The sequence below is a fragment of the Geotrypetes seraphini genome, chromosome 19 (assembly GCF_902459505.1).
Source record: "Geotrypetes seraphini chromosome 19, aGeoSer1.1, whole genome shotgun sequence".
In the NCBI taxonomy this organism is placed as follows: Eukaryota; Metazoa; Chordata; class Amphibia; order Gymnophiona; family Dermophiidae; genus Geotrypetes; species Geotrypetes seraphini.
In genome coordinates this window covers 10,478,090-10,493,305 of record NC_047102.1, presented here as the reverse complement: position 1 = coordinate 10,493,305, position 15,216 = coordinate 10,478,090, and the positions used below count along the sequence as shown (strand labels likewise).

Below are 15,216 nucleotides of genomic sequence, written 5' to 3'. Positions count from 1 at the left end.
CATAAAGGTTGGGGAAGGGAGACAAATAGCTTAACTGTTAGTGCAGTGACCCGAATCAGAGTTAACAGTTCATGTCTCACTGTGTTCCTCTTAAACCTGGGTTAGTCAACTAATCCTCCATTGTTGCACTAGGGACAGACAATATACCTGTATATGTCAGTGTTTAAAGAAATGCTGATTGCTCACAGGATGAATATTGACCAGAACTATTTTACCTATCAAATATTCTGCTGATGGTCCATGTGTTTTTCCTCAGTCCATATTTATAATGTGTTTCATAATTTAAGTTGTCTATCACCAAAAAGAAAAGAAAAAAGTACCAGATCAAGTCTAGTGGGAGGTGGGTTGCTCAATCTTCCATTTAAGCTGCAAGTTCCCAAAGAGTAACCTGACAAAGGGGAAAAGGGACACAATCAAAGTCGTTTACATATGTAATAAAGGGACACATGTGTAATAAAAGGGACACATATGTAATAAAAGGGACACAATCAAAGTCGTTTACATATGTAATAAAGGGACACATGTGTAATAAAAGGGACACATATGTAATAAAAGGGACACAATCAAAGTTGACTTTGATTGTGTCCCTTTTCCCCTTTGTCAGGTTACTCTTTGGGAACTTGCAGCTTAAATGGAAGATTGAGCAACCCACCTCCCACTAGACTTGATCTGGTACTTTTTTCTTTTCTTTTTGGTGATAGACAACTTAAATTATGAAACACATTATAAATATGGACTGAGGAAAAACACATGGACCATCAGCAGAATATTTGATAGGTAAAATAGTTCTGGTCAATATTCATCCTGTGAGCAATCAGCATTTCTTTAAACACTGACTACCACCGGGTAATATAGGCCTAAATATTCCGTGCTGAACCCTATCTCACTATCTGGATCCTTGGTAGTCCCTAAGAGTTATGTGGGTACAGCCAAATCATGGCCATTCCCATGTACAAAACTAACCCACCTGGAGAAATTGTCCCCAAGACAAACTAGCCAAAGTTAGGACTGGCTTTTTTGCGGTCCTGCATCCCCAAGTCGCTTGTGCCTGCAAGATTCCCTACTCCTCTCCGATTCTGCTGCCGGACTGCTCCCGCACAGTGGCCCGAGCCTATCTATAGCAACACTGTCTGGTTAAGGACCACTGAGTATTGGTTCCTGGACCACCCAGTTAAATTGATTTTGAATATTGACCATATGGAGAAAGTAACTAAAGTCTAAGGGAAATATTTCTGGCTATTACTTTTTTTCTTGAGGACCCACCATATTTTTTCCTTATTCAACTAATATGGTTGTCTACTATGCAACAAACTGTGTTGGCTTCTTAATATCACTGTATAAACTGTTGAAATGGAAGGTTTGATATAGTTTTCAGCTATTGACTGCCTATTACATGAGCTGCTAGCTTACCTAACTGTTAGGAAATGATAATGCCACACACCTTATATTGAAGAGCATACATCACCATTTCAGTTTTACTATCAACGATTGAGCATCTTTCTTCACTCTAGACCAGTGGTCTCCAACTCAAACCCTTTGCAGGGCCACATTTTGGATTTGTAGGTACTTGGAGGGCCTCAGAAAAAATAGTTAAGAAATGACAATTTTGCATGAGGTAAATCTCATTATAGTATATAAATCTTTCCTTTTGGCTAAGTCTTAATAATAATATTATGATTTATAGCTAAAGAGACATAAGAGCAAGAAACTGTTTTATTTTACTTTTGTGACTGATAAACATACCGAGGGCCTCAAAATAGTACCTGGTGGGCCGCATGTGGCCCCCGGGTCGCGAGTTTGAGACCACTGCTGTAGACTAACTTTCTTTTACTTGGTGTGCCCTCTTTTGTTTCACATGCTTGCGCTGGCCACCAGATGTTTGAATAGTTCAGTCTGTGAAACTTTATTTATCTGTTTGTGTATTTTACGAGGAAGGCATCCATGGAGTCCCTAGGGGAGCAGTAGCAGCATATAGAGTTACACCAAGGGGATTTATAGACATCACATCTGCTTTTCAGTCCTTAGAGCACGATACAAGACCTTGTTGCTCCCTGCCACATACCTCTTATTTCTAATCTTAATGTATATTTTCTGTAAACCGCTTAGAACCTAACGGATGTAGCGGTATATAAGAAATAAATTACATTACATTACATTACATTACCTCTTTCTTAGCTTTGGAAAGTAGTTATCCCTAGTTATGGATATGGTTCAATACTGTACCGTCAAGGGCTATGAAGATAATCTACATAGTTGGCATATGAGAAGTGATAATAGTCCAAAGTATATCATAGAACCATAGTCCTGGTCTCTGTTGTACCTGTAGAAATGCCTTTGAGAATTGCCCTCCCTGGTAGAAGGAATAAGAGAATGCAAGTACCTACGGACGTGATTCAAGTTTTCTCCAAGCCTTTGCTATCCATTACGTGGGGACTGAAGTGGTCAGGACCATTGCTGGGGTATATGATACAAATTGGTATTTGTAAGCTGGTTTGTTGCATGGCTCTTGAAGGGTGGCCACAAGTTATAGCAGTCTAGGCCTTTATCAACTTGGGGAGTACATTTACACATTCAGGAGTAGCGGAGTATACAGAAGGGAGCCAGGCAGTGTATGACTTACCTTGCTTTTCTCCTCCTTCCTATCCTGTCCCAATCTCATGACACTCATTTTGCTCACCATATTGATGACCTTGAGTGGGGTGAAAGGCTTATTTATTCTTACATGTTATTTAAAGGAAATACCATAATGTCTTTTGCTTGAGTCAGGCAGCAAAGTCTGAGGAAAGACCAGAAATGGGATTGCCCCAAGCTCTCCATCATGTGTGAAGCTAGAACTAGGGGTTTTTCCATGATCATCTTTTTGTTATGCAAATACTTTTCCAAGCCTGCTGGGTGAGTGCTGCTATCTCGTTAACCTTTCTTTTTTAAGGCTCTCCGTCTAGTCTCTGTAACATATAATAGCAACTTTCATTTCTTCTTCTTCCCTAAAGAAAAGCTCCCAGCAATATTCTTGCATTTCTGTGTTTTGGAATAGCTGAGGACTTCGGAGTTAGTTTGCAGAAGCATTGGCTTTGAAGGAAAAACTCTTGCCTCTTTTCATGTACCTAGATATGAGCAAGCAGCTAATAACTGAATGAATGCTTCAATGCTGTTACAGGATGGACAAGATGCCTTACTTGCATTCGTGGATCCTTTCTTAACTTGTAATTAACTGTGCAAGAGCATACAAGGAAGTCTGAGTTCATGATGGCCATAGATGTAACAAGAAGTTGAATAGCATGAGAGGGTTCTCATGTTTATAATTTTGGGGAGTTTGACTCCTCTCCTCTGTTAAAGGCCAGTGCTTAATTGTGTAGTGGCTAGTTAAAATAGATACCTTTTTGTTATAGTGAATCAGTAAATACAGTAGTAGTAGTAGTATTCTAGGCTTTCCAGAGCTGCATTAAGATTATCAACATTTGGCAACTTGGAGCACCTACAGTTCATTAGGTAGCAGAGGCCTTTTCATTTATTAAATGGTTTTACTCCCTCCTAGGAAAACTTCCAGTGATAAACTCAAGTGAGCCAGCTTTCCATCTGGACAGGCCTTGCTGCATGATATGCAGGATGCAGAGAAAACTGGAGACTTTGTAAGACCAGCCTGAGCAGAAAGGACAAAATCTAGTAGCAAGAAAAAATGCTGCAAAGTTCTCACTAACGTCAGTAACTAATGTCGCATATTTAACCATCGTTTTCTACTAAAAGTTATGGTAGTTGGCAACTTTGACCCCTCCAGTAAATCAACCTTTATTTAATGTAACTAGTAGTATGTTAACCAATTTGAGTTTTCCAAGTGATGGCCCAGTCCAGTCTGTTCTCGTTTGCTTATTTTTTGATCATGTTGTCAGTTACGGAGTTATGTATGAAGTGACAAAGAGGACATCTTGATTGTATCCAGCTGCCAGGATACAGTTAAGCAACAAGTCTTCCTAGAGCTCCTATTAAAAAGCCTCAGAAATGATGCATTCAGGATATTCTTAAATGGATCCAAGGCCGTGACTATGGTGCAAAGCACTAGGAAGTGGAGACTTCTGCATATGCATAGAAGAGAGAGGGGAAAGGCGATTACCAGCAGAGCAAGTTTATCCTCATGTTTCTGTACTTCTGTCCTGCAGTACAAAGGAGAAACATATATCTTGATGTCTACATGTTGCCTTGCTTATTCAAATTAAAAACAACCATTTGGCTCCTCTGCAGCCATGGACAGTTTTGAGCCCATGCTAATTAATGCTGTTTGTAATAGGTTTGATGTAGATGCATGCTGTCAAGGAAATAGTTTGTTTCGATTCAGTAGATCAGTCAGTCGGCACCGCAGGGGATGCTTATGATGACACGGAGTGCAAAGAGGAAGGAATCGGTCATCATCAAAATGGAAAGGAGTGCATTGTTGGCTCAGCTGGAGTAGGGTTATCATATGGCTCTGGAAAAAAGAGGACGGATTGACAGCAATGGAAGTTAAATCCGGATGTGTTAATCCGTCACCCTTTTTCTGGAGCCTTTTGGTAATCCTAAGCTGGAGAGTTATTGCTGTATCTCCAGGTTGGTGTCCTTGGTTTGATTCTAGCTATAAACTGTTTATTAGGGAGCTGTCCAGAGCAGGTATGGAACGCCTAGGGTCTATTCTGCATGAACAGAGTTGGGGAGTTTATTCTATAACTTTCAATAAACATAAGAGCCATTCAGAAAAATCACATTCTCTAGTTTGTTTATTTATTGTGAACATTCCTAGTTGACTCCTATCGAGCTTTTCCTGGACTTGGGATAGCTTTTCCTATGGTCAGCTAACAATCTTAAAGTTCTATGTAGGACATAAGGTATAGCTTTAGAAGCCAGATAGTGTTCATAGTCTGCCCTTGTGACTCCCCTATTGAGACACAAGCACTTAATAAGATTTCTCGTACTGGAGAACCATCGTTTCTTTATTCTATGTAATTCCTTACACTTCAATCCGTGTTCTTAGATCTGGTCAAACTAATGATTTTGTTCTTTTTGGGTTATATGCTTTTCTGTTGTGGCCCCAATGCTTTGCAATGACTTGTCACATTATTTACAATTGAAGATGTCATCCGTAAAGTTTCAAGTAATTTCTGTCTAAGAAAGCTTTCTCTTCTGAATAACGTGGAATATCTCAAGGTTGGGAGTGGGAGGGTTGAGCTGCAGTGCAATAAGACTGTAATTTTATTTCATGAGTGTTTTTGTTGTTGTTTTTTTTTTGTCTCTTTCATGTTTGTAACTTTTTATTTCCATTTGTTTTTGTTTTATGTGATTTTGCAAGCCACTTATTTAATGCATAGGCGGTGTAGTAAATATTATTAAAACATGGTATATGCAATATAGAAGCTTCTTGTCACTATGAGTTAACATGATGGAGACTCTTCGGACGTTTCTAGAACTGCGTTTTAATGTTGTCATGCAGGTGTGGCGTGAATTCCCTGACAGACTGGTGGGTTATCCAGGGCGACTGCATTTATGGGACCACGAGATGGGCAAGTGGAAATACGAGTCTGAATGGACAAACGAAGTTTCCATGGTGCTTACTGGAGCAGCTTTTTATCATAAGGTAATTGATTGCTGAGCAAAGTAAATCACACATGAAAAGTACTAATTATTGATACCGAAATCTTATCGCACTTAGAGCTATATGTTAACCGCTCAATATACAGCGGCTACACATATAAGAGATTTTTTTATATGGACCTTCAGAACGCATCCAGGCATTTCCTACTACTGGCCGTTACAAAAATTTTTGGATAGGTCCTTCGCATTCCAAGCAGGATTAATGAATTCATGTTTGAATCTTCTCGTTTCTCCCTTTCTTACTTACAATCAGTTTCAAAAAGATCTTAAAACCCACTTATTTAAACAATATGACTGATTTTCATATTATCATGTAGTTATAATGTACTTTAATCTTTTTATCTATACTTATTTTAGTTTATATTGTGTGTTTTTTTATTCATTAGTTTTAATGCTTGTATTAGTCACTTAGAATTTTATTATGTATGATGTTATTATTATATTGTATGCTGAGTACCTATTGTGTAAACCGCTATGAACTGCTGGTTAGGCGGTATAGAAAAATAAATTATTATTATCCATACTACTGGATGCTAGAGTCTTCGTCAGTCCAATCTTTTATTGAAACTTACAGCTCCCTCAGTTGTTCCCCTTGACCCTGAAGAAAGTTTCTTTTGAAACATGCATGTCTGGAGAGGTGGTGTAGATGAAATTTGAGAATCTACTCTAAGCTAAGTAGCTACATTAATTTTAAGGATCACATAAGAACAAAGGTTAAAATAATAGGGGAAAAACAAAAAACAGCAAAGCTAATAGCTATTCAATAAAAGATTGGACGGACAAAGACTCTAGCAGCCAGTAGTATGAAATGCCTGGATGCAATCTGAAGGTCCATACAAAAAAAAATCTCTTATACGTGTAGCCGCTATATGTTGAGCAGTTAACATATAGCTCTATATAAAGTGCGATAAGGTTTCGGTATCATGTGGGGATATACTAGAGAGAGATTTGACATTCACATAAAAACTTCAGGTATTCATTTTGTACTTCTTTTTCAGTAATCTTTCAGTTTAAAAATGATTGAGGTAAGTGTTCAGCTTTCGAGTATATCTTCAGATTTACATGTACCTGCTGGTGCATTTGGTCACCACGACAAAATGTGAATTACAGAGGCCAAAATCTATACATGGCTTTGGGCGCTATTTATTTGACGCGGTCATGCGTGATTTCTGTACTTCTCAAGGCAGTGCAATTGAAAATACCGTTAGGAAGTTATGATGTAGTTTAGGGGTGGGCGACTCCGGTCCTCGACGGCCGGAATCCAGTCGGGTTTTCAGGATTTCTCCAATGAATATGCAGGGCATGCAAATAGATCTCATGCATATTCATTGGGGAAATCCTGACTGGATGCCGACCCTCGAGGACCGGAGTTGCACACTCCTGATCTAGTGCAACAGGCTGACCAGATTTTCAGGAACTAGGATGGATAGAGCTGTAGTACTGTAGGAGAAAGTGAAGTTCTTAATTTTCCAGAGGGCTATAAACCACATGGACATTTCTGGGTAGCTGATGGGATGCAGAAAGCCTGTTCTGTTTGACACAAGAGCTGTCAACTTCTTTATTTGTTTTTGCTACTCTGGTGTTACTTTTTAGATTCAGTTTTTAACTGTCAGGTGATGCTCTTATCAAGCAAATGACTCCCATTTAATTGTACCCCATCTATGCTTTCATCTTTCTGTAGTATTTTAATTATCTGTACACTTACAAAATGCCTGGAGATATCAAGAACTGGGTGGATGCCCATATGAACTGTGAGGACATTGCTATGAATTTCTTGGTGGCAAATGTTACTGGAAAAGCACCCATTAAGGTGAGATCTTTCATTAAATATGTTGAAACAGGCTGTTGGCTTTCCCCCCACCCCTATTCTATATCTATTGGTAGTGGTGGGGGGGGGAGGGAGGGGGGTATTAATTTTGACACTGTGGTACCAAAATAATGCACCCAGGCTCAAACATTGTCCTGCAAATGGCAAAAGACTGAAAAAAGATTTGGCAGCTTCAGCGCTGGGGAGGCCGAAGCCAGCGCCTGACAGACTTCTATAGTCTGTGTCCTGCAAATGAAGCTTCGGCAACTCCAGTCTTAAAGATGACTTTTACTGCCATTTGCTGTGAGTGAGGGTGTCGGCAATACTTATAACCATCATGTTTGGCTGAATATATATTTGGCCTGGTGGAGACTTGAGAACTGGTGTTTAACCCTTTAATTGGCAGATGATGAAACGGCTGCTTTATGTAACTTGATGTTTAACGAGAGCCCCCGCGCCAATTAACAGGAATTTGGAGATTCAGATCTCCCATAAGAGCTATAGAAGGCACATGTTGCTTCTGAGGACCGATGTCAAATAAAGGGTTAAGCTTGGGTGACTGGGGCCCATACAGAGTGGTGGGTAGGGCTCTGGCTGCCTTGTTGGGCAGATGAGATGGACCATGTGGGTTTTTGTCTGCCATCATTTATTCAGATTTGTAAGTTTGTCATTTTGTTTTATTGTATGATATAGTATATGATTTTTGTTCTGATCTTATATTGTAATACGCTTTTGAACTAGTTTGTGGTAAGGGTGAACAAGAAATTATAAATTTGCTTTGTGATTCTCCCATCAAAATGTGTCCAAGAGTACAATCTTAACAGGACATTAACATGCTTTGTGAGGTGAACCATTATGCTTGGATGTGATGTGGGTCTGATATTGCAATTCTATCATTTATTTTCATGGCAAAACTGATTTCCTGCATGCATAATAGAAGCAAATGTATAGACCAAATGTAGTATGTATAAATGATTTAAAAAGAGAAAAACATGTTTGAGGTGCGTCAGCGTCCACACTGAAATTATGGAGCCTTGATAGATAATTTTAGCTTAATATAAATTCATTTTAAAGCTGGTGCACCTGTATGCTATCAAAATAATTGAACCACACAGCCCCTGAGAAGGCATGAGAATGTCTTTTGATTGTACAGCCACCTCAAACTCAGAAATAGAAAACAGCTGACTCCAAGAATGCCAATTACAAATTGACTCTTGAGAATGTTAATTGAAAGATTATTTTTTCATTAACTTTTTGAATCCTAGCATTACTGCATGAATATGCACGCATTTCTTGCTTTGAACCTTCATCCACCAGGAATTCATTTTGCATTCCCTCTGTAGCACTAAGCTTTAGATATCACTAGCCTAAATTCAGTTGTTGAGAACCCCTCTCCTGTCTATCATCGGTTACCTGAGCCCTAATAAGGAGAGAAAAGAGCAGGCCTTATTAAATCGCTGTGCCCAGTACGTGAGTGATATGAAAAATAATCAGGCTGGCATATTTGGCCCATCTCGGAATGTCCAACAAACCCGCCGCCAGTCAGCTATGAAGAGGGGAGAGCAAAGAGCCTATTTGTTGGATAAAGGTTAATGGTAAAGCATGGGAAGCTATATTTCATCACCCCAATGGCCACAAGAACAAATGGTGTTTATACAGGGACCTTGGCAGTGCGAAAACAGTCATTAAACAGGAATTAAGGAGCCTGTCATCACTGCTTCTTTCCAGTTTCAGAAGGCAAGGGAAAAGTCCTCTCAGCCGCTTTTATTAGGCCCCAGTGAATTTGCAGCAGAGCCAGCCAGATGGAGCTGTATACATTGAGAAGAGAGGAGGGATTCTCGGCTTACAGCGCAGGCACGCTCAGAGGCCCTGTGTGACTTATTAAACACTGAGCTAATGCCAGCTCCCTCCTCCACTTATTCAGCAATGTTTGTTACCTTAATAGGTCACTCCCCGGAAGAAGTTCAAGTGTCCAGAGTGCACGGCCATTGACGGGCTATCATTGGATCAGACACACATGGTAGAGAGGTGAGTGGAACTTCTGTCCAAGTGCTCATCTTGGCTGTAAAGATTAGAGAACTGTACCCAATCCAGTGGCAGCATGGATGGAATATATTTTTCTCTATATCCATTTGTCTGCTTATCCCTCCACTCTGTTTTGTGCCTGAAAAATAGACTCTTAATTATATTATAAGTGTTTTGAATATTGAGTTAGTGGACTTGCGTGTGTGGGATTAAGGGTTATTGTGTTGTGTTGGATACAACACGCAATGAAAGGGAATGCAAAGTAAACAACAAACCAAATATCACCCAGTAAAGAATGTAGATGCTTGAAGAGCTGGGACATATGTTTCTTTATTCCAGTCAGTGTTTCGGCTCTTCGCCTGCCTCAGGGGTCTTTTGGGAAACCATATAGTTACTCTTTTTCTCGTGTCCCAATCTTTCATTGAACTATTTTTAGAGTTTGATGGGAGCAGATCTTCTCTGTTGGCGTTCTAACTACCTGGCATATTTTTTTGAGGGAAAATCACCCATTACATTTTTGAAGGTCTGTTTTGGGGATTGGAATGGGGACAACTTTACATTGGTAGCTCAAGGTGCATTCCATTTAGGTTTCAAGTTTAATAAAAGATTTGATTAATCGCTTTATCTGAATTCAAAGCGATGTACATATTAATAAAATTAATTTGTTAAAAATATTACTACAATAAATAAAACAATCTTGACTTAAGACAAATGCAACAATACTGGAAACATAGGGAATTTATGGGGAGAGTTTACATTATAATAAAAGTATAGAAAGACATGAAGGGAGAGTACATAAGGGAGGGTAGGGTGATGGATAAGAGAAAAAAAAAAAATGTTTTCTAAAATCTTTTTTTTTTTTTTTTGAAGGTCATGTAATGATTAATTTAAGAATGCATCGTTGAAGAGAAAAGTTTTCAATTTACTTTTAAATTTATCGACGTTAGCTTCTTCCCTTAGATGGCTGGGGAAAGAGTTCCAGGTTTGGGGAGCGATGACAGAGAACATAAACTGACGGCGCGTAAAAGGTCCCCAAAAGGCTTAAAATGAAAGGGCCTCATTTAACCACATTCCTTAAAATAAGCTATGTGCTTCCTCAGCAATTAGGCCCCACTGAGAATAATAAGGTTTGTATTAAATAATATGTGTTAAACCACATTAACATATATGAACTATTTAACACATTAGCGAGTCCCCAAGGCAAGGTGCAAAGAGAATCAGCAGCATTTTAACCCTGTCTTCACTGATTCTCAGCCTGCTGTTATTATTATTATTAGGATTTTTTTTTTTTTATATACCGCCTATCAAGGTTATCTAAGCGGTTTTACAATCAGGTACTCAAGCATTTTCCTTATCTGTCCCGGTGGGCTCACAATCTATCTAACGTACCTGGGGCTCTGGAGGATTAAGTGACTTGCCCAGGGTCACAAGGAGCAGCGCTGTTATAAGTACAGTATACCAGTACCAATAATTAGTTGTTTTTCTGTCACTATTCCCAAGTTATGTGGTTCTGTGGTATGTGTGGATGTGCTCAAGGTAAGCTTTTTTTGGCAGCTCCAAGCCTAATTAAACTGATGTAATCACCTGCCACTCATTGCATCTCAATATTCAGGCAACGTTACCTTCGATCTGCATTAAACAGGAGTTGAAGAACAGAAGAACAGAAGTTATTTGAAATCATGCTGTAACCAAGATTGTTAACCACCAGTTGATGACTTGACCATTTTAGTTGTCAGTTTTTCTTGTGTGTTTTACGGGCATTTTTCTAATTGCATTGAGGTGAGCTTGGAAAGGCTGAAGGCAGAGGCTGATTTCTTCAGGTTTACAGTAGTGCACTTCGCTTTAAGAATGAGCGGAATTCTGGAGGGGGAGGGAAGGAGAAAATACTCACAGGTCCTGCTGTGACCTTTCCCATATGCACATGTCCTACTGGCAGTACGCCCTCATCCTTCACTTTGATTCAGTGGAGATTTCAGCTCATCTTCCCTCCACTTTGGCACCATTGGTTTTGTTCTTTGAGAAAGATCAAATATTTTCTAAAATTGAAGAAGAAGATTCTGCCCTTGTCACAAAGTATTGAGATGGTTTTCTTTTATCCTCTTTCAATGCCATTAGGAACCTAACCTGTTGCTTGATCAAAGGCAGCGGAATTTGCTTGTTTGAAATGGAATGATGCACTTCTAACCAGCAAGTATCAATAGAAAGCAGTGTATGAATCAGCTGCCTCCGAGAGCTGCTGATTCATACAACTACACCAAAGCGTTAATTGCACTACAAACATGATTGACCACTGAACTGAATAAGTCAAATTACTACAGAATGCTACACAGAAAAATCATGCTAACAGAATACTGCAGTTACCCATGACAGGAATAGTGTTAGGGCAGTGCAGTTAGGGCAATTGCCCTCTGGTAAAAGAGAGCCCTAAGCCAGCTGGAAGCTAAAGAAGCACAGCCTGGGCTTTGAAGATTGGAAGGTGGCCAATGTTATGCCGATTTATAAAAAGAGCTCCAGGGGAGATCCAGGAAATTACAGACCATTAAGCCTCACTTCAGTGCCGGGCAAAATGGTAGAAACAATTATAAAAAATAAAATTGTGGAACATGTAGACAAACATGATTTAATGAGACGGTGTCAGCATAGGTTCAGCTGAGGGAGATCTTGCCTCACCAATTTGCTTGACTTCTTTGAAGGTGTGAATAAATGTGAGCCAGTTGATATAATGTATCTAGATTTTCAGAAAGCTTTTGATAAAGTTCTTCACAAGAGGCTCCTGAGAAAATTAAAGTGTCATGGGATAGGTGGCAAAGTTCAGTTGTGGATTAGGAATTGGTTATTGGATAAAAACAGAGGGTAGGGTTAAATAGTAATTTTTCTCAATAGAGGAGAGGAAACAGTGGAATGCCGCAGGGGTCTGTACTGGGACTGGTGCTATTTAACTTATTTATAAATGATCTGGAAATTGGAATGACGAGTGATTAAATTTGCAGATGACACTAAACCAGGGGTGTCCAATGTCGGTCCTTGAGGGCCGCAGTCCAGTCGGGTTTTCAGGATTTCCCCAATGAATATACATGAGGTCTATTTGCATGCACTGCTTTCATTGTATGCTAATAGATCTCATGCATATTCATTGGGGAAATCCTGAAAACCCGACTGGATTGCGGCCCTCGAGGACCGACATTGGACACCCCTGCACTAAACTGTTCAAAGTTGTTAAAACGCATGCAGATTGTGAAAAATTGTAGACGGACCCTAGGAGATTGGAAGACTGGCCGTCCAAATGGCAGATGAAATTTAATATGGACAAATGCAAAGTGATGCACATTGGGAAGAATAACCTGATTCACTGTTACCGGATGCTAGGGTCCACCTTGGGAATTAGCGTCCAAGAAAAGGATCTGGGTATCATCGTAGACAGTACATGAAACCTTCTGTCCAATGTGCGGCGGTGGCCAAAAAAGCAAACAGGATGCTAGGAATTATTTTTTAAAAAGGATGGTCGGTCCAGTTTCGCTGCTCTGGTGGCCAGTAGGTTGTCATACATTTTTATTCGTTTTAAATTGTTGGTTGGTGGGTGTGCGAATATTGTGTGGGTTCTTTTATGTCTGTTTGAGGTGGAATGAGTTAGTCAATTGTTCCAATAGGTAGGGCTGTTTCCGTTTATAGCTTTGAATAGTAGGCAATGGAATTTGAAGTGTACTCTGGCTTGTATAGGTAGCCAGTAGGAGTCGTGGTATGCCTTTGTGATGTGGTCGAATTTTCTCAACGAATAGATAAGTCTTAGGGCTGTATTTTGTATTGTTTGGAAATGGTACCCATGTTTTAGTAAGAAGTTTACTTTTACTAACTGATTTTTCCTTTCTTCATCAGGTCTGAATGTATCAACAAATTTGCTTCTGTCTTTGGAACCATGCCTCTAAAGGTCGTGGAGCACCGGGCAGACCCCGTCCTCTACAAAGATGACTTCCCAGAGAAGCTGAAGAGTTTCCCAAACATTGGCAGCTTGTGATTATGAGAGCCCAAGCAGCTCACCTGCAAACATGTTATCCCAACAACAAATGCACTATGAGTTGAGAGGGTGGCCCGTAAGGAGTGTGTCAGTTTGGGCACGCTAAATCCACAGCATTTGGATGCTTTGTAACTGGAATATCATACCCGTATTGTTTTGTTCTCGCTGAAATTTCAGCACTGCTGGCAAACCTAGCAGGGATACCTTCTAAAGATCCTACTGCAAAAACTTCAAACACACGAGCAAACATACTCCAAAAAGGTCTCATCGCGTAACATAAAACCTGAAGTAATGCAACATAACGTTGTATCTTGCAGAGACGCTTAGGGGGACCATCTATTAGCTCCTACGTAAAGGTTTGTTTTGTTCAGTTTTGCCTTCCAGGTGATATATTTTATTTTGCGGAGGAGGATCTTTGCGATGCATCTAGATTCTGAATACTTGTAACAGACCTGTATTTTGGTAGGTGGGGAAGGGCTTTGGCTCCCTTGTAGAGCTGCTGCCTCCGCACCCAGAGGCTGTGAAATCAAATCCCAGTGCTGTTCCTTGTGACCCTGGGCAAGTCACGTAATCTTCCAGTGCCCACCGCTTTGAAATGACAAAGCCACCAAAAGGCAGTATAAAAGTCTCCCTTCCATTCCACTGTTATGCATTTTTGTTTTAAAAGTTAAATATTCTCTGGCAACAAAATTATTTAAAAAAAATCATCAAATTTCATGTTTTTCCATAGCTCCTATATGGAGCTAAACATTGTTGTTTTTAATAATACTGGATCAACTAGCAGCCAATGGGTGCTGTTTATTTGTAGCAAAGGTCTAATACTATGTATTTAAAAGCAAAGTTTTTAATTTATTTTTTAATTCAAGTTGCCCACTGTTCCTAATAATTGATCCTTGAGCCAAGCGCTGCACTGCCCAATGGGATTCTTCACTCAAGGAGGGGCATTTTGTGCAGCTTAAGTCCATGCGGGCAGTTAAAATCGGGTACTGCTGAAACAGTGACTCCAGCGGTCAATTGTAAGAGCAGTGAATCTCGAGAGGGTCAGAGTCCTGATTTTCACAGGAACTTGGATCCTCCTGCTTTAGTCACGGGTGTGTCTCCGTTGTGGTTGGGCGTCAGGATACTGAATCATAACCACTGCCGAAGCCGGATTGCTCACACATTGTGCAAGGTCTCAAATCATAGTCATAAGGCCCCTAAACTTAGTGACTCAAATCATACATATTTGATCTTAATCAAAAAGAAACCATGAAGCTTTTTATCCCCTTGATATTGCCCTGGTCACCTGTCTGAAATGGCTGAGGAAGGCCTGTCTCGTGGATACTGAGGGATAGGGACATAGGTCCTGTGCTGAATCAAAGCCAATGTCCTGTCTACATCACTTGGACATACCCAGTAGATAAGAACATAAATAGCCTTACTAAGTCGGACCAGTAGCCCGTCTTCACAGGGGCCAATCTAGGTCACCAGCACCTGGCAAGAACCCAAATAGCAACATTCCACGCTACTGATCCAGGGCAAGCAGTGGTTTCTCAATCCAGGGCAAGCATGTCTGTCTCAAGAACAGACTATGGACTTTTCTTCCAGGAAGTTGTCCACGCCTTTCTTAAAACTAGCTTACATTAACCGATTTTGCCACAACCTCTGGCAATGTGTTCCAGTGCTTAACTATTCTCTGAGTGAAAAAAATAGTGGTTTTAAAAGGATCTCCCTGTAACTTCGAGTGTCCCCTGGTCTTTGTAATTTTTGACAGAAT

General features: G+C 40.0%; 1 protein-coding gene across 1 annotated transcript in view; it reads left to right on the top strand.

Annotated features, from left to right (window-relative positions):
* Window positions 1–14,982, top strand: part of EXT2 (exostosin glycosyltransferase 2) — a 62,993-nt gene extending 48,011 nt beyond the window's left edge. Inside the window, exons 12-15 of the mRNA XM_033928573.1 lie at window positions 5,456–5,599; window positions 7,298–7,426; window positions 9,369–9,451; window positions 13,322–14,982. Of these exons, the coding sequence (XP_033784464.1) occupies window positions 5,456–5,599; window positions 7,298–7,426; window positions 9,369–9,451; window positions 13,322–13,460 (495 nt within the window). The 3' untranslated portion in view covers window positions 13,461–14,982. The remainder of the gene's footprint in view (window positions 1–5,455; window positions 5,600–7,297; window positions 7,427–9,368; window positions 9,452–13,321) is intronic.
* The last annotated feature ends 234 nt before the right edge of the window (window positions 14,983–15,216 follow it).